We start from the raw sequence: 19407 nt of genomic DNA on the forward strand, positions 1-19407 counted from the left end.
CAACAGATGTAAATATTTACTCACAATGTTTGTTTTTTTTTATAGTATAAAAAATAAATATTTAAATTGCAATCAACTAATAAACAAACAAACATACATACATACATTTCAAATTGTTTATAAATATGTATATAGTATTTACATAATGACAATTAAACGTATTAATAATAAAATGTTATCAGTCATAGAAGTGATTTAAATGTAGTACAAACACCCATAAAAATTATTGATAAGAAACCAAAAGAAACGAACGAACAACAAAAAAAATGAACTAAGACCTTATACGGTTGTTGGCGCTGGTAGTTTTAATTAATTAATGTTTTTGTTTTGTAAATGCATTGAATCAAATACGGTGAATATAGTCTAAAGACCCAATAGGTAAATTTTATAGGAACAATTCTGTAAAATCAGGTTTTATGATAATTGTTTTTTTTTACCGCATAACGTAATACATATTTATCAGAAAGAATATTCATAGTGTAGATCGATCATATTTGTCACCTTAAAGATATGATAAGCTAACAATGTTTATTGCGTAAATTTAAAACACTATGGGCCGGTTTTGTAGTTCATGCAAACAGACACAACATTATACAACCAAATTCGAAAAAAACTTAAATCCGGGGACCAAAGTAGGCATTGTTTAAATATTTCTAGAGAATTAATCAGGTTCACTCAAAATCATTTGAATAACTTTTACTTGAAATAAGTACATAGCAGCTAAATATGAAAAACATGATTTTATCGCGTTTAACAGATCTTTTTATAAAGAGATCTCAGAAAATATATACTTGTTTTAATCACATACAATTTCCTTATTACATACATAAAGAGAAAGTGTCAATTTCACATATAACCTCGGGATTTTAACAATACTGATCAATACTCTTATACTTATATTTTCTTAATTAAACATTGTAATTTAAACAATATTTTTACATAGAAAATCAACTAATGAACGTATTATATAAAAATTATCGCGCACTTATATTGTATTTGTGTCAGATTTATATGCAGCAGCAGCAAAAAACCGGGATTAACAGATTGCAGGGAATTTTAACTCAATCCAACTAGTTTTAGTTTGTAATAATTAGATTACAATTGTGTACCATACAGTACAATGGTTAAACTACTGGACACATAATTAAATGTATAAATAATAAATAAATGAAACTACTGATAACAATAAATTCAAATACCAAATGTATACATACAAAGATGCAAATTAATAGAAATGTTTTGGAAAAGTAAGAAAGATTAGATGTGAAATTATATTTACATATTTGATTTACAAACATGTATACATACGTAAAGAGAGAGGGTGGGTTCAACAGTTTTATTTTGCAATTAATACGGTATAGATGGGGAATAAATAAGTGTAGAGTTTTTTGCTATTAAAAATTTGCAAGCTTTCAATATTAACTCGTTGATATTTGAACTCAATTTAATCATTAACATTTGAGCTCTAGAATATATTTACATACATATGTAAATATTTTAATAATTTTATTAGATTTTTCTTTATCTGATGGAAATAATTCCTTTTAAATATTTTTAATAATTTAGCTAAAACTGCACAATTTAAGCACAACAACTTTGTTCAACTTTACTTGTTCAGAAGTACCTTTAATCTACTGATGGAGACTCTACTTCTAAAGGACCAATATAATAGTTATTTAAAGGAAATCTGCCTTGACAAATTCTTTTTAAAATATTTCTTCAGTTATGCATTTGTTTCCTACTAAAACCTACAATATTTGTTAAAATAATCTTTTTGTAAATAAAAAAAACTTTAATATCTACAAAAATACAAGAATAAACAAAGTATTTCTTATCATTTATTAATTACTAATTAAGTTTATAACCATTAGTATGTGTACGACCAAATTATATATATGAGGGGTAATTACATTAAATATAAATAAATTTATAAAACACTTGCATTCATATCGCATGATATTGAATAATTTAAAGTATAGTTAAGCAGTGTAATAAAATTTAAATTTCCGACTTTTGATTTGTGATTTCCTAATACAAATTAAAGATAAAAAAGCAATTTTAACAATACTTTTGTTGACATAACAACAAATCAAATTTATTTTTTTAAATCAAAGGACCTTTATATTACATGAATAACTTTACAACTTTTGGGTTGTGTATTACTTGAAAGGGATGAGGGCAATGATTATACAAAGTTGTTCATTAAATGGTCAATTACAATTATTGTAATTTTAATTGAAGATTTTCTAATTTCAATTACTTGTAATTTCTAGTTGACCAATAATCAATCAAATCAATTACAATTACTTTTAATTTTAATTGAAGTTTTTCTAATTTCAATTATTTGTAATTTCTAATTGACCAATAACCAATCAGAATTATTGGTAATTGTAATTTAATTACTTAAAATGAAATTCTAACTGAAAATGCAATCATTACCATCATGTCTGTTACTTGATATATCTATCTATATATCTAAGTATCTATCTATCTATCTATCTATCTATCTATCTATCTATCTATCTATCTATCTATCTATCTATCTATCTATCTATCTATATATCTATCTATCTATCTATCTATCTATCTATCTATCTATCTATCTATCTATCTATCTATCTATCTATCTATCTATCTATCTATCTATCTATCTATCTATATATCTATGTATCTAACATTTATTTCAAAACAAAATACAAAAACAAACTTAATCATTAATAGGGTATCTCTATAAATTGTCCATATTGTCAATAATTTCAAATATTTGTTATTTATATCTTAAAAAATAAATCTAAACCAACGACAAATATACTATCTAAATACATGACACAACTCACGAGTCCCACTGCCCGACGTCTGACAGCCAACAAATAAATTGACTGACGACTCTCTGCTAAACAGTGTCACGATTATCAAAGAGAAATGAAAAATTGTTGATGCAAAAAAGCAACAACAAAGATGAAGAGGTATGGTATGGTATGAATAGTGAGTGAATGTGAGTATAAAAAATATAAAATTTATTTTGTTGATTTTTGCCTTTTTTTTAGCAACACTCTAGAGAGATAAGCAGATAATAAAATATTTATTATTGATGGCATGAAATGATGACTACCAGAGGTCAATTGAGTGAATGATATTCAGTCACACAAAAGGCAGTCAGTCACTTGATTTTCATTGTTAAGAAAAATAACAAAAAAATAATAAACTTAACTAATAAAATATAAAAATTTTATAGATGCTTTGCTAACGTAATTGCTTTAAATATATTTTTGAACAAATTATTAGCATAAGATACAAATTTATACAACTGTATGCATAAATATATATTTCACCTTTATATTAATTACCTACTAACTTATTGATATTATTCTTATTATTTTTGAAATTTTCACACAACGAAATATTAACATAAAATATTTTAAATAAATATTATTTAAAATTTTAAGCATTAACACAACAAACAACATAGATAGCCAAATATGCGAGTAAAAAAAAGAAATACATAAGTTGTATAAAATCTAAAGTAAACAAACACAACAATTCTAAATTTAATTTAAGAAAACATTTTTTTTCTTTTTATAACAACATTGTAAATTTTTAAACACAACAAATTAACTAAAAAGAAAAATATTGCTTAATTTAATAATAATAATAAAAAAATAAAATAAAAAACCTATAATACGCTTGACGTAGATTTTAATGTATAACAGACGAACTGACTGACTGTTAGAGTGAGAAGAAAAACTATATAAAAAGTTTATGTATTTAAAACATAAATTAAATTTATACACTCACGTGTCTCAGCCACTAAAGTGAGACTAAAATGTTTACTGAACAATAAAAAAAGTGGAACACAAAAAAGTTTTAAAAAAATCAGTCATTATTTTGTTTCGTTTAGTTTAGAAAATTCTGCTCCATTGCAGATGTTTAGAAGAAACTACAATATTAAATTAACTTTGATGTTAATTTTGACTTTTAATTTCAAACACAAAAATGTTTCAAAATTTAAAAAAAACTTCATTAATTAATTAATTAATTTAGATTTCAACATAACATTCGAAAATTCGAATTTAAGTTCGAATCCACTTTTAAACTGCTACTATAATCTTTAAATCATAAGTGTTCTCAAACATATTATTTCTCTTCGAGTCATATATTCCTATTTCGAAATTAAACATTTTGAAAATAATTAAAATTGTTAATGAATTTTAAAGTAATTTTAGAATTCGGAATTTAATTCTTTTGAATTTTGTGCAGTGATGGCAATAGTCTTATAGTTTTTCTTTGAATTCTTATAGGAAATATATGGCACCACCCTAATATAACCACAAACAGCATAATAATCTTTGCAAAAACAATACTAATGCAATGACGTACATACATACATACATTTCATTTAAATAAATGTTTTAATTTTCTTATTAATTTATTTAAAGTGAATTAAAATTTAAACAAAATATGTGTTCTGTTGTCATTAAAAAAAAAAAAACAAAAACGTTTTTAGCATTAGAAAACATGTCTGTTTAAATTGCTTATAATTATTTAATCAACAAAATCGAAATAGACTGTTTTTTCTCATTATTATTACTATTTTGTTCTCTACCGTAATTTTTCCATTATTTGATTTTAATTGTGTGTTATAAACAAATAAAACAAATGTGAATAAGTGTAAAAAAATTAAAACAAGTAAATGGCTTAATATTTATCACACAAAATATTGTTATTGTTGTTTTATTTTTAAACTAGAGTAAATAAAATAATTAAATGAAATAAGTGAGAAAAAAAAAACTTAAGAATAAAGTAATTAAGATGATTATTTGTACTCGTTTATATTTAGAATAAAGTTATTTTTAAATTTATGAATATAAAAAGTATATTTTTACGGTTTATCACATGTTTAATAGATAGATAAATAAATAAATGAATGGTATAATAATAATTGCAATTAATATTATTTTATTTGTTTATTTATTTAGAACATTCTAGTTTAGTGCACAAGTAGACAAAGTAAATATGTAATCAGAAGGAATAAAAATATTTGTAATGTATGTTTAATTGTTTTAGTTTATTAACCGGATATTGAACAAATGATCGATAACTATATCAGTTATGAAATAATATTTATTTGCATCGATTTTGTAACATAAAAATTAGTACAAAAAATGAAAGATCTAAACTAAAGAAAAATATAAATGATCGTTTTAAAGATTTTTATGGTTATTTTTCGAATTCACAAATTAAGAGATGTTCTACATTCTGTCCAGCAAATTAAAGAGAAAATTGTTACTTTAAAAAATTGCTTTTGACATTGTTTCGTAAATTCCCTTTTAAAAACCCATTTGATTGATTGTCCTGGATTTTAAACATGTTTGAACTCATTTGTCTTACTATAGATATAAAAAAAACAACTTTTAAATTACTCACCAGACATAAAATGCAATAAAATCGATGTAATCGGATACAATACTGGACTGTAAGTGATATCGGGACAATCGTAGCCCAAAACATTAACAATACGATCGGCCACAGCACGACCGGTACGTGTTAAATGGTAGGGCAAACAATGAGTTGCATCAACAAATGCAGGTAACATAATGGGTTTCTCCGACAATTCTGTAGTGCCAAAAACCTGTCACAATAAAAAAAACAACAAATTAAAATTATAACACTTAATAAACTTAACAAAAAAAAACAATTCTAACTCACCTGATGAACCATTTCCCAGTAGAAACCCTCAACCATGGGTGGTTTTGTATTATGTTGACCACATAATGTGGGCCACAACTGTGAACGTATGGGTGAATTAATGGGCCAGGAATTTTCGCGTAAAATAGTTTTGACATCACGCTTTTTGCCTTGATCTAAAAGTTGTTTGATTTCGGTAAAAGAACGCAAAGCGGGTTCTTTGCCTAGAAAGAGATTAAAAGAAAACAAATTATTTAGTAAAAAATAATAATAAGCATAGGTCAGGTACAAATTTAATCTTTTAATTTTTAGACTTTCTCTCTTTGGGTCTAATAAAAACAAATCATAAATTATAAAATAAGTTTTTAAATATTTTTACACTAAATTAAAATATTTCTTAATAAAAATATTATCAAAACACTTGAAAACTATACAATCACATCAAACAACACAAAAATAACAATTCAAATTGATAAGCTTGATTTGGTGATTTTTTGATGCCTTAAATGGTAAAATACTGAGTGGTGAGTGCAGGTGTTATCAGCCCCTACATATTCAGATAGCACTTTATTGTTTTTGTTGCAATTAGTGGACTCAAGTGAGAGTGCGTGTTCTAGATTTTTATTCTGGTTAATGAGAAAAAAAGAGTGTTTTGTTTTGATTTTATTGAATTTTAGCTATATTTTTTGTTTAACTTTTAGATTAAGTTTAAAGCAAAGATGTATATATTTTTTTCATGGATAATCCAGTTATTGAGACAATTACCTCCGTACTCATAAAGATAATAATATATTAATTTGGTATATTAAGCACAGACATTCCTACAATAAACCATCAATAATTATACCCTACACCACTATAGTGAAGAGGGTATTATGTGTTTGTGCTGATGTTTGTTGCACACAAAAATATTGGTGCTACACCCACCTTAAAGTATACCAATCGGCTTTGAACAACTTTCTGGGTCTATTAAGTTAATTTTATGAAATTTGGCACAAACTCTTCTTTTGACCCAAAAACAAACGGTCCATTATTTCAATCAGTCCTCACACAATATTTCGAATTAAGGTAAAAAACAAGTTAAAAGCTTTATTTATTAAAAAATCCACTTTTTTAATATACTCACTGTTTTATTAATTTAATGTTGGGATATTAAGCATTTGCTGTTTATAGGCCATTGCCATTTAATCAAACAACTAAATTAACAAAAGTTTACTTTAACTATCACACCCTTAATAAATATAAACCAAAAACCACGCCTATTCCCTGCCTTCTTTAACACTTATAGGTGATAAAATTATAGTGCGTAAGCTTAGATATCTAAAAACACCTAAGGTGTATAATAAAAATCGGGTAAATATGTACTTTAATACAAAATTATTCCGATATCTTTATGATGAGTAAATAACCTCACATAACAAAAACTTAACACAACCAACCCCCCTCCTCCCCCCAAACATAACAATTTAGTCACAATCTTGTGATTTGTGAAGTATTTCAAAAAAAACAAAAACTTCTATTTGGGTCTTAAAATTACATTAACTTTATCTAAAAAAAGAATTAAAAGTAAAATAATTATAATCAGCAAGTCCAAGCCCCAAAAAATAACGAAAGACCTTAAAATCTTATCAGATTTGGTTATAAGTAACATATACGTATATGTATTACGTATACATAACATATAAGTAGAAGAAGCTTTCTTATCTGACAATTATAATTGTTTTTTTGTTTATATCATAAATTTTGTTATAATTTTTTTGTTCACAGAGGAAAAACTAATAAACCAACAACAGCAACAACCAAATGCAAATCGATCAAACGTCAATAAACTAATTAGACATAATCGTTATAATCAATCTTATAAATAAGAATTGAAGGTATATTTACTCTTTTTTTTTGCCGTCATATAAAATTATTATGTAGATATTATATGAATATTAGGGTGTCCCGTGGACCACTTTTTAGAAGGAATACCTCTAAAATGATGCGTTTCAATGTATTTCATACCTACGATTGGAAATCTTGATCTTATTACAATATGTTCAAAATTTTTTTTCAATATGGTGTCAAAAATTCCTTAATTTTGAACTTATGGCAGAAAAATAAATTAAAATTTTTGTTAGAGTATTTCTGGTCCACAAGTCGAATTTTATTGTATTGTAGAGGGCATATAAATCTAAAAAATAAATTCTAAGCATTCTGAAATGGACTAAACAAAATGCCAAACCATTTTTAAATATTTTTTTATATGAGCTAAAAATAACGACAATTTTGATTCCCAATGCGATAAAAAAAAACGAAAATAATATGTCTCTTCAGCCCACTAAAAATAATTTTGGGGACCAAAAAATTCAACAAAAATTTAATATTACTTTTTTCGTAATCAACGTGTTCAGTACTTTAAAACGCGTCGATTAAGTTGTATACCTACATGAAATTCTTCAAAAGGCTGTTCCTCGGGACACTCTAATATATGTATGTAAGTATATAAAGTTTATTTAATTGTTGTTTAATATTTTTTTATTTTTACGTTTGATATTTTATTTTATTTCTCTTTTTTGCATTTGATATTTAGTTAAGTTTTTAATATTTGTTTGAAGTGAAAAAAACTTTTGGACATTTGATAATTTTTTAGGTAAATTGATGATCATGTTGTTGAATTTTCTGCGGTTATTTTTGAGTAAAAAATAAAAAGATTATAAAATAAATATTAGTTTTTCACTATACTTGTATATTTAAAAATTAATTAGCGAATACAAATTTGTTGATAAATAATTAAGTTGAATATATGTAGATTATAATTTTAAATTATTGTACTTGCTACAGAAATTGTTATAATCAATGTGAGAAATTGTTATTACTAAATTTCTCACTATTTAAAAGCTAATTTAATTATTTTCCTTGATAAAACGACCTGATAATTGATCTTAATTTAATGGAATGTAATAAAATTATCTTATATTTATTAGTTTAAAGTTTCAAATATAAATTTTATTTAAATTGCAGGCAAAAGTTTAGTTAAACTAAGTTTTAAACGAAAGCTTTCATAAGCTAGTTTAGTTGAATCTCTCGAAAGCTTTCAAGCTCTCAAAATTTAACCTTAATTAAAACTTTAACTAAGTTCTTAAAACAAAGCTACAACTGTTAAATATGAATATTTTTTAATTAATTTATTTTAACACAGAAATTTTGATTCCACCCTTAATTTTCCAAAAACATTCAATCCAAACTACAAAAAAACCGTGAATTTCGCACTAGAATCATCTATTTGAATTTAGCATATAAACAAAATAAATCAATTTTACATTGTAATAATAATTATAATAGTTTTGTAAGACATATTTTTATGCAAATTACTTTACTAATTGCACAATTTTGTGCCGCTGCTCCGCCCCAGACGTCAGACACACTCTAATACTATCACTAGTAAAATATCTAATATTTGACTTATTTGTTGTATAAAGTTTTTTATGGTTTTATGAGGTAATAATTTTCGTAAAGGTGAATTTTTAAATAAAAAATTTTTAGAACTAGTAGTAAGAAAAAAAAACATCGAAAATATTATAAAATACCAGTAATATCGTAGTAAGTTATAAGTAGGAATACTAAAAAACAGCCACAAAAAAAATACTAGAAATTTACAAATAAAATTGATAGTAATAGAAAAAAATGAACTGTAATTTATAACCGCAAACGCAAATCTTGAATTTGAAATTATTGTAATAGAAAACAAATTGATGTAAGAAGATTACTAAAATATACAGACGGACAGACAAGTATTTGTGGGTGGTTGTTTATTTTTTTGTATTTAAAATAAACAATTATTGAATATTGGAATGGAATATTTTCTGTTTCCCTTACATTTGTTTATCAAATCATATTGAAATCTAAATAAAGTTAAAAAAATATTGTTTTGTAAAAGCAGAATTGACAGATCTGTTAAAATTACATGCAATTGAATAACTCTAAAGTAATTATTTAACAATGATTAAATTACAAAAGTTGTAATTTGAAATTAATAAACTGTTATGGATTCATTATACATACACATCCGTTTCTAAAGTGAGAAAATATTGTTAAAAGAAATTAATACGAATAAATTAGCTTTAATTGAATTCACTAGAAATGCAATTGGTTTTACTGCATATATATAGTGAGACTAGTGTAATACATCATTTTTTTTTTTTTTGGTTAATTATACACCAATAGTGTGTTGATATTTCTTAGAATGTTACTTAGAAGTTTCTTTTTAATGATCACTTTTATAGCATGCATGTATTCAAAATTCGAAACATTTTTAATTGTATTATAAAAATTCTCATTTAGTTAAATATTTTGCCTACAGAAACCAGTAGATGTAAGTTTTTTTTGCAAAAGCCTTTATAGACTATAGAAGTAGATAATAGTCTAGACTATAGTCTAGACTGTAGACTAAACTATAGGCTAGACTATAGACTAAACTATAGACTAGACTATAGACTAGACTATAGACTAGACTATAGACTAGACTATAGACTGGACTATAGACTAGACTATAGACTAGACTATAGACTAGACTATAGACTAGACTATAGACTAGACTATAGACTAGACTATAGACTAGACTATAGACTAGACTATAGACTAGACTATAGACTAGAATATAGACTAGACTATAGACTAGATTTTAAACTAGACTATAGATTAGACTATAGACTAGACTATAGACTAGACTATAGACTAGACTATAGACTAGACTATAGACTAGACTATAGACTAGACTGTAGACTAGACTGTAGACTAGACTGTAGACTAGACTGTAGACTAGACTGTAGACTAGACTGTAGACTAGACTATAGACTAGAATACAGACTAGACTATACTATAGACAGTTAACTAGATAAAAGACTTGTCCAGTTTTAAACTTTATAGATAATAGCAATTGTTGGAATTGGAATTGTTTTGCAAATTATATCAACCCGTAGGCGTGAACTTTAATTATATCTTTCAGTTTCATTTTAAAATTTGTATTTAACTATTACGTGTATTTTGCGCGTAATTACAGGAAGAGTAAATACGTCAATAAACTTTATTTAGGGCAGTACACGTCATGGCGCACGTATTAAAACAGTTTTATAATAATTATAATAAGCAAACGTTCAAACAATTTAAGTTGAAACCTAAAACAATTGAAGAATTATATTTAAATTTAATGCAAATACAAACAAACTAAATTAAAATACTAATGTATAAAGATCACAGTTCATATTAAATTATTCACAATATAAACTGGACTTCTTAGTCAAATATTTGGCCCTTAATTTAACTTATCATAAATAATTTCCAAGGATTTTCCAAATTACCTGGACTAAATTGCCAACATTGACATTTTGTTGTTATATCATTTGAGCTGGCCGCTATAAAAAGTGGCAATTCAAAGAATTTATCACATTCTGGATCAACGTAAACACTGCTGCGGCGACTGCTAAATTGTTCGAATTCTTTAATGGCCAATATTTTACCAACCATTTTTCAATACGATCACACAACCAACAACAACGCACAAATATAAATCACAATTTATTCTTCTTTATTTTCAGTTGTAAATTAATACAATTTTTTTATTATTATAATTTAAACACAGCCTTTAAAATGAGATTTTATGCTTTGAAGAAAAAAAAAGCGAAAAATAAAAACACAGCCAAACTGAGAGAATTTGTTGAAAACAATTTTTTGTAGAAATTTTATTTACTTAGACGTTTGTAGTTAAAGTTGATGTTTTATTTATTTATTTTTTGTTTTATTAATTAAGGTTATTTAAGGTGATTTGAAATTCCTTTGACTTTTTCTTAATTATTTACATAATAATTTTTAATTTTTTTATTTAATATCACGTTGTTTGACATTTGGTTGTTTTTAAATTATTTAAATTTGCACATTTTAGCTGTTTGTTTATTTTAAAATATTTTGCAAAAAAAAAAAACAATTATATTGAAGAATTTTATTTCGTGTTTATTTTATGTATTTTGTTTAAATTTCACTTGGTATTGTTTTTCTATTCTTTTAGCTTATGTCCCTTTTTATACGAGTATTTTAGTAATTTTCTTTTTTACACTTAATTAGATTTTTTTCTGTATTTAAATTATTTTCTTTTTTTCTAGGAGGGACCTTGTTTTCAACTCGATCGGTTAACGAGCACAAATAAATGACTGATGATAAAAGTGACCGGCATTTGTTGAAAATTCAATGAAAAATAGAAAGCTTTTCATTTGTTGTTCTCATTTGTCAAACAAAACCAGAACAAGAGAGAGAGAAGTATTTATATTGCAAAGAGTACAGCAAGAATAATATCGTCTAAAGAAAATCAGTAATGTAGACTTTAGTGTTTTAAAAAAGCGTTTTTTTATAGGAAAATCATTTAATGAAATGTTGAGTAATGTTTAAAGATGTTTAGTTAATATTTAGCTTAAATTTAAAATGTATATGAATTATCCTCAAAAAAAAAAAAAAATAATAATAAACCACAAAAGACGTATGAGTGATATATGTTTAAAATCGACAATTGTTAATCATACGCCTTGCTGTAGAAAAAAATATTACAGGATAATTGATATAAGCTAAATATGTTGCAATATTTCAACACAAAACTTAAATAACTAATTTTATTCGCATACATATTGACATCACTGTTAAAAATGTTCAACAGAGCATATCAGAGAGTCGCACGTGATTTTTTTCAACAGAATTTTAAATCAACAAACAGAGAAGTAAATAAAAAAGCAAAAAAAAAAAAAAAACACAGAGATAACAAAATAAAGAGGGAGAGAGAATAAAAGATAATATTTATTTCACACCAACTACACAGACACTTTACACCTCACACAACTCATTAGAGCAGGCAGTGGCAGACTTATCAGACAATGACAGCTGATCGTTTTACAGATCCCGTAAAATATTTGTTTGCAGTTTTTTCTATACATAATTTGTTTATAGTTTATTGGATTAATTAAGACAACAGCTACAAGACAAAAAGAACAACAATAACAATAAAGTGCTAAAAACTTGTTAAAAACTTTAAAACAAATGTGAGAGCATTGTCAAATTTTTGCTAAAAATTAATAAAAAATCAAGTTTATTTCATCGCTCAAGAAAAAAAATATAATAATTAAACGCTAAAACATTAAATGCGTCTTATTATGGACATTTTGAAAACAAAATTGACAAGAAAATTAAAAATGCTGCCATAAACATTAAAATTAAAGGTGATATTTTTAATATTTGTTTGCCAAAAATTTGTTGCTAGTATATTTTTGAATTTGTTGTTAAAAATAAACAAAATTTTCTTTAATTTTCATTGTGTTTAACATTAACAACAAAAAAATTGTTTATATTTATCATAAAGGCTTTAATTTATTTAAATGATTATAAAAAATTGTTATTTTTGCTGTTTTTTTCTTAGTGTTTGCTTAATTTTTCAAAAAAAAATATGTACAATTTTTTAGAATTTTTCAAAAATTGAACCATCAGATAAAAAAACGTAAACAAAATTCTGTATGACGATATTTTATTTTTCGCTATAAAAATAAAATTTACAAACGAAATAAATTGAGCATTTTTGTCCGTTGGCCAACAAGTGTTCGTTCATTCTTCTGATACATACGTAAAAATGTATCTAAATCTGAATTTATTGTTTTGCATCTGACGATTTTTCTATGTATTTAAATTGAAACGCTGCCATTTTTTGGGGAAATTTTATCATTTGTGTATAAATTTAGAGATAATTTTTCTTTTCTACTCTTCCTGTGTGTGTGATTTTTTTTTATGAAAACACTTATACACATAAGTTTTCTTAGAAAAACAAATAATGTTTTTGGAAAATCCAAACATTTAAAAAGACATTATGAAGAAATATGTGAGAATGTAGTTATTTATTTTAATGAATTTTAATAAAATTTTGTGTAGAATTTTTATTTTATAGAATAATTGGAATTCCTAAGAACTTATGTTATTGAAAAAAAAAATTTACACAGAAGTTAGAAAATATATAAATTTCGTTTGGTATATCCTCACTAATTTCCCAAAAATACATATATAAAAGATCAAGAATAAAGTATTTCAGTTGTTTTATAATATTATCTCAACACTGCAAACCTTCTATGTCATTTTCCAAGAGCAAAGTTTAGCCCTTTGCATTACAGGAATCAAATTCGAAAAAATTTGTCAAATTTTGACTAAAAATTTAAATTTTCACAAAAAAAACTGTTATACTGTTCACGTAATTATGCTGGCAAATCTTCAAGAGTAGAGTAAAGCTTGAACAACGGTACCAAATTATCGTTAAAAGAGATTCCAGCCGTTGCAAAATACTCGGCGGCGCCGGCTTATTAAAGAAAATATCGACTGCGGCTCAATTTAACTTTTTCTTCGGAAATTTGCTGTGTAAATCTGTCTCTTTATAAGTGCGATTCCAAACATTATTAGAGGTTACGTTTAAACCAACTTAAGCTTTTGAGCCGAGAGAAGACGGCTGCGGCGCGGCTTGCGGCTTGTATCTCTATTCGTGAAGTTTATGCTGATAAAACAACAATTTTAGAATTTTTGGTTCTAGCGTTCTTAAAAAAGCTCTTTTACAAGTCACAAATCATTTCTCCTAAAAACCTTAATTAATTATTTTACAATAATTTTCTCTTATTACATAACGACATTTTCGGAATAGTTAAGAGAACACAAAACAATTGCATGTTAAAATCTTTAAAGTCATTAAATCGATTTTATTTTACTCCTAAAAATCACTCAGGTATGATTTACAAATTTTCTAGTTGTAAAATTAATGAACAAATTAACAATATCTGGCATCTTTTAAACAATTACTAATGAATTAATTGTTTCGTGTTAAGGAAAACTAAAATCTATAATAAAAAAAATAAATTCATTTCAGCTGATCATATCTATATGATCAATAAAGTCAATACATTTTTAATAGAACGCATTTAACAAGGCTTATAAAATATATGCGAGTGTTTATTACAAAACAAAATGTTTATTTTTATTTTTAAAGTCACGATATTCTATTTTTATTTAATTAAATTTTCATTTTTAATTAACACAATTGAATTATAAATTTATTATTTAAATACACAAATTTGTCTCCCTGCAAATATGGGAGACAAAATTTTGAAGCATTAAAATTGCATGTGTTTTTATTATTTATATTCGTAATAAATATATTATTATTATTAACATATTGTGTTTGGTTAATATTTAAGAAATTAACACCATAACAAATTAAATGGTCGAAATAAAAAAAACTGAACAACGTGACTTAAAACAAGTGTGAAAAAACAAGCAAATCGGTATGAGAGTTTTAATAGAGAGGGCATAAAAATAGAGTACCTTTTATATTTTATCATTCAGACATTAAAAATCTTTACTTTAACAAAAACCAGATCAAGGTATTCTGGATTAGATCAAGGTTCTATTTGAACATCATGTACACGGTTCTCTCCTGAACTGAAAAATAAAAACTAATTTAGAGCTTAAACATTTAGGTTATAAATAGTACCAAATAAAAGTACTATTTGGCTAACATATTCTGCTAGCTAAATGGCGTTAATAAATTTCAATCCTCTCGTGTCCATAGTGTACATAAAATTACTTATTACTGTTGTCTCATGTACTCATGTGTGGTTGTTGCAGATTTGTCATCATCAAATTGAAGATTACTAATTCTCAATTGGTTTATAATTGATTTAACAAATTGATGTTATAAATAAAGCTTAAAATAACTTAATATCTACAGAAAACCTAGAAATTCATGACCAAATAGTTATAGATATTGTTATCATGTGCCTTATTTAAATTTCTTAATACTCTCTAGCATAATTATTATAACAGAGAGCAGAGAGGAATTCAAAATGATTATGGATTGTTCATGCATTGGATAAATAAGTATATCAGTTTACTACATGTTTTTGGTCACGCTAAATAAGTTTGATTTGTAGTTGTTATTTTACTGACAATATTTAAACATTTTTTTTCAATTATTTGGTTAAACATACATTTTTAGCCAAATCTATTTTTTGTATCTTATTTATTTTGTGTTATACAAATTGCGTCAAATGCACCATCGGCATCATCATCATCAATCTGTTCGTCAAAAAATCATGTCGACAAAAAGGTTATCATGACGTATTATTTTTTTTAAGCTAAAATTTTGAAATTTGTTCTCTAATTTGTTTAGTTGACTGACCGCCAGTGACTGACCGACCACTTATCAAAATAGTGACTGTTTAAAAAATTTCATGAGAATTTTGTTCAATTACAATGTGCAGCAGCGAGAACGTGTGCCAAAAATTGTTAAAAGTTTAAATAAATATATTTATTTGGCTACTTAGTTGATTTATTTTGTTATTAACGTTAAGTGTTTGCTGCAATTATATATGAAAAAAAAAACAAAACAAAAATAACAATTTCAATTGCCTTAAACAACAGCAGAGTTCATTGTAGCTTAACTAAATGTAAAATGTGAAATTCTGATTGAAAATAAATTTCATATGTTGAATCGTGTTGTGTCGCGTTTACCTAGAAATTTACACAACAAAAACAACTAATTAATTTTATTACGAAATTTTGTTTATTTTTCTTTTGCTGTTATAGTTGTTGCTATTATTTTCTTATGTATATTTATAAATATTATAATGAGTTGTGTTGTTGCAATTAATTTAATGAAAATAAATTCTAATTTTAACGAAATTAAATCATTTTAAAAGAATTTTATTTTTATTCTTGTCTTTTCAAATAAATAGTTTTTTTTTTATTAACGAAAACAAATTTGGATTTCCCAAGAAATGAATTAAAGATTATTATGAAATTTAAATAAAAACATTTCCACACATTTTTTTTTACACTTTGTTGTTTTTTTTTTTATTCTATTTGTCACCATAATCTTTGTTAATTTATTTGTGATTCATACAAAATTTTCTTTTCTGCAAAAAATAAATTAATAAATTGCTCTGACACGCTCGGGAAAATTTCCATATTTTTTGAGGCCAGAAAAATTTTAAAAAGAAAATTGTTGTTTTTCTTTGTATTTTCATTATATTGAATCACTTGTTATGAACAGTGAGTGTTAGTAAAAAAGCAGGTGGCTGTATGACACAGCTTTTTTCATGTTTTTCGTTGACATTTGAAGAATGATCTTAAGTGATCTTTGAAAAGTTTTAAGGCACGTGCTTTAAATATTAAAAAAATTACCAAAAATGGCTTGCTCCTGATTTAGTCAGATGTTTTCTGTAATTATTTAGACATTGTGGGGTGGATTATATACCAATATGTAATGCCCTATTAAAGCCACATATTTTAGAAGATCTAGTTATGGTTATGACATTAACCAGTGCAATTCAGTTTTTTCCTTTAAAATATTTTAGCAAATAGAATGAGATAAGTATTTATATGATCCCTTAATACGTTCAATCAACTTCTCAAAACATGACTTTTTCAACACAAAACGCCAAAAAAAAAACTTTTTAAAACTGCTACCGCAAACAAATATTTTTCTATTTTTTTTTTTATTTCAACAAATCAATCCTATTAAAACGATATTGTTTTACGTCACACCTTTTTAAATCAATGCCAAAAGATCAGTCGCAACCTGAAAAAACAATGCCAAAGATGATCAAATTTTTACTTATTATTTCTTTAAGTATCAGTATCACGAGTTATTTGCATGATTGCATCTATTAAAATTAATCACAAAAAAAATTGTGGAAAATCGCTGGCAGTGCTCTTTGACGATGCTGTTAATTTTTTGGCTAAGTTTGAAAATGATTTTTTTATGTATCACGGATAATAATATAAATTTAACAATGTTTTGCGTCAATAACTAGTTTAAAAAATACATAAAATTTTCGTTAAAACCAAGAAGTTGGTTTTGATCATAATCAGATAAAAATTTGGCAAAATAATAAATTTTTTTGGAATTTAGAAATCAGACATAGGTTCCTGTCGCACGACACCGAGGACATTTAAAAGTGTCTAAAATATGTAGTATATCTTTAAAAGTGTTCTCTCAAAAAGTTTAAACAATCATGACAAATATTAAAAAAATGAATTACCAACGAATGTTCAATTAACGAATCGTCCTTGGACGAACATGATTGACGAATGTCCAACAAAAATTCAAATGGGCACGGCATATCGTAACAGTTATTAAATAAAATGTTTAACCTAAGAATAGGAATTTGTGACTACACCCCTAAAAAGGGTGCATGCTGAGAAATCTTCGAACAAGCCTATAGCGAATCTAACAAATAACAATCTTGAAAAATCATTCGCGAATAAGTTATAAACTTTTTTGCGAGCGCAAAAAAGTTTAATGAAATTTAAAATAATCCGTAAGCACAATTCAAAGGTATGACTATGCGTTCGTAGTTCGCTTTACGAGTTCTCTTTGAACTCAATTTTATTAAGATTGTGCACACGAATACAATAAAAAAATCGTGAGCAAAAAATCAGAATTTAAATAAAAATAATTTGCAAGCGCAAATTACAAGTTTGGGAAATCCATGAGGTGAAAACTATTAAAAGTTCTCATGGACTAATATAAACTAGCAAAACTATTTTTAACTTAAGGTTTATCACCTCATTATCGATTTCACCGATAACAAAATTACTGCCCGAATGAAATAGTTTTCAGAACGAGCCTAAACACCAATTAAGTTTTCAAATTTTAATCGAACTAATCAAGGTTTTTCTTTCGACAATTGCAAAACAAAAGTTTTTCTATAGAAATCTCATAAGTCTGGTTAATTAAAGATAAACAAGTTTTCTGCAATTAATTGTTATTTCAAACATAAGAAAACTCATTGATTTATAAACTTTCTATAGAAAACTCACTGATCTCTACGTTACATTTATAAGATACACTGACCTATGATACTACTGATCGTTACGTTTTTTCTATTCAAGTCTTAACTCTGATTTTCTTAAAACTTCGGTTTTCTAGAAAAACATCTTTATCATATCTTTTTCTGAAAAAATATTAACAAAATATTAGATTTATTTACTTGCCAAATTTCTTTATGATTTGTCATAGAAAATTAAATGGTGTCAATTAAATCAATTTATAAAAGAAAATATTTCTTTAAAATTTAATTTAAAACTAATTATCAATTCCTTAAACCACAATACAAGTAAGTATTATACAATTTTCGAACTTAAAAAAATGTGTCATAAAAGAAAATTAATGTTTTTTTCGATTTGGTCTATTGCTTTTCTGATAACTTTTATTGCGCTTAATTTAATCAAGTTTTGTGTACTTTGTCACTTATAAATACATACGTTACTTTTTCTTTTATTTTTCTAAAGGTCTCGAAAACTGTAGTCCACATACTAATAAGAAAATAAAATATTTTCATAAATAGTTAACAACAAAATCTAATAATCATAAATGTCAAATATATTTTTATATGTCACTAACGTAGACTAGTTAAATGGTAAAAATAATAAGTAAATAAAAAAATAAATTCAGAATTTTAAAAAAACTATGATGATACATGGGTCAAAACAAATACGTTTCTCGAAAGATCAATAACAAAAAAACCTACTAAAATATTGTATAATAAAAATGTTCTTATACCGGATTCAAAGTTGAGAAATTTTTGCATACAAAAGCATTCTTAATAATGAAATTTTTACATTTCAACTGAAATCAAATCCTTAGTGTAGGGTAACTTGCCATAAATA

General features: G+C 25.3%; 1 protein-coding gene across 13 annotated transcripts in view; it reads right to left on the reverse strand.

The window, feature by feature from the left end:
* The window catches only part of LOC111690323 (GTPase-activating protein skywalker), a 70267-nt gene that overhangs the window by 6850 nt on the left and 44010 nt on the right, over nucleotides 1-19407 (reverse strand). For 4 of the 13 annotated variants that reach the window (XM_046945241.1, XM_046945237.1, XM_046945239.1 and 1 more), the window contains exons 1-3: nucleotides 11028-11355; nucleotides 5707-5909; nucleotides 5425-5629 (exon numbers count right to left, since the gene is read on the reverse strand). In XM_046945241.1, coding sequence (XP_046801197.1) covers nucleotides 5425-5629; nucleotides 5707-5909; nucleotides 11028-11193 — 574 coding nt within the window. In that variant the 5' untranslated portion in view covers nucleotides 11194-11355. Of the gene's footprint in view, nucleotides 1-5424; nucleotides 5630-5706; nucleotides 5910-11027; nucleotides 11356-19407 lie in introns of those variants that run through there. The other 9 variants (XM_046945243.1, XM_046945240.1, XM_023452786.2 and 6 more) reach the window with 3 other exon arrangements.

Source organism: Lucilia cuprina, chromosome 2 (genome assembly GCF_022045245.1).
Source record: "Lucilia cuprina isolate Lc7/37 chromosome 2, ASM2204524v1, whole genome shotgun sequence".
NCBI classification, from domain to species: domain Eukaryota; kingdom Metazoa; phylum Arthropoda; class Insecta; order Diptera; family Calliphoridae; genus Lucilia; species Lucilia cuprina.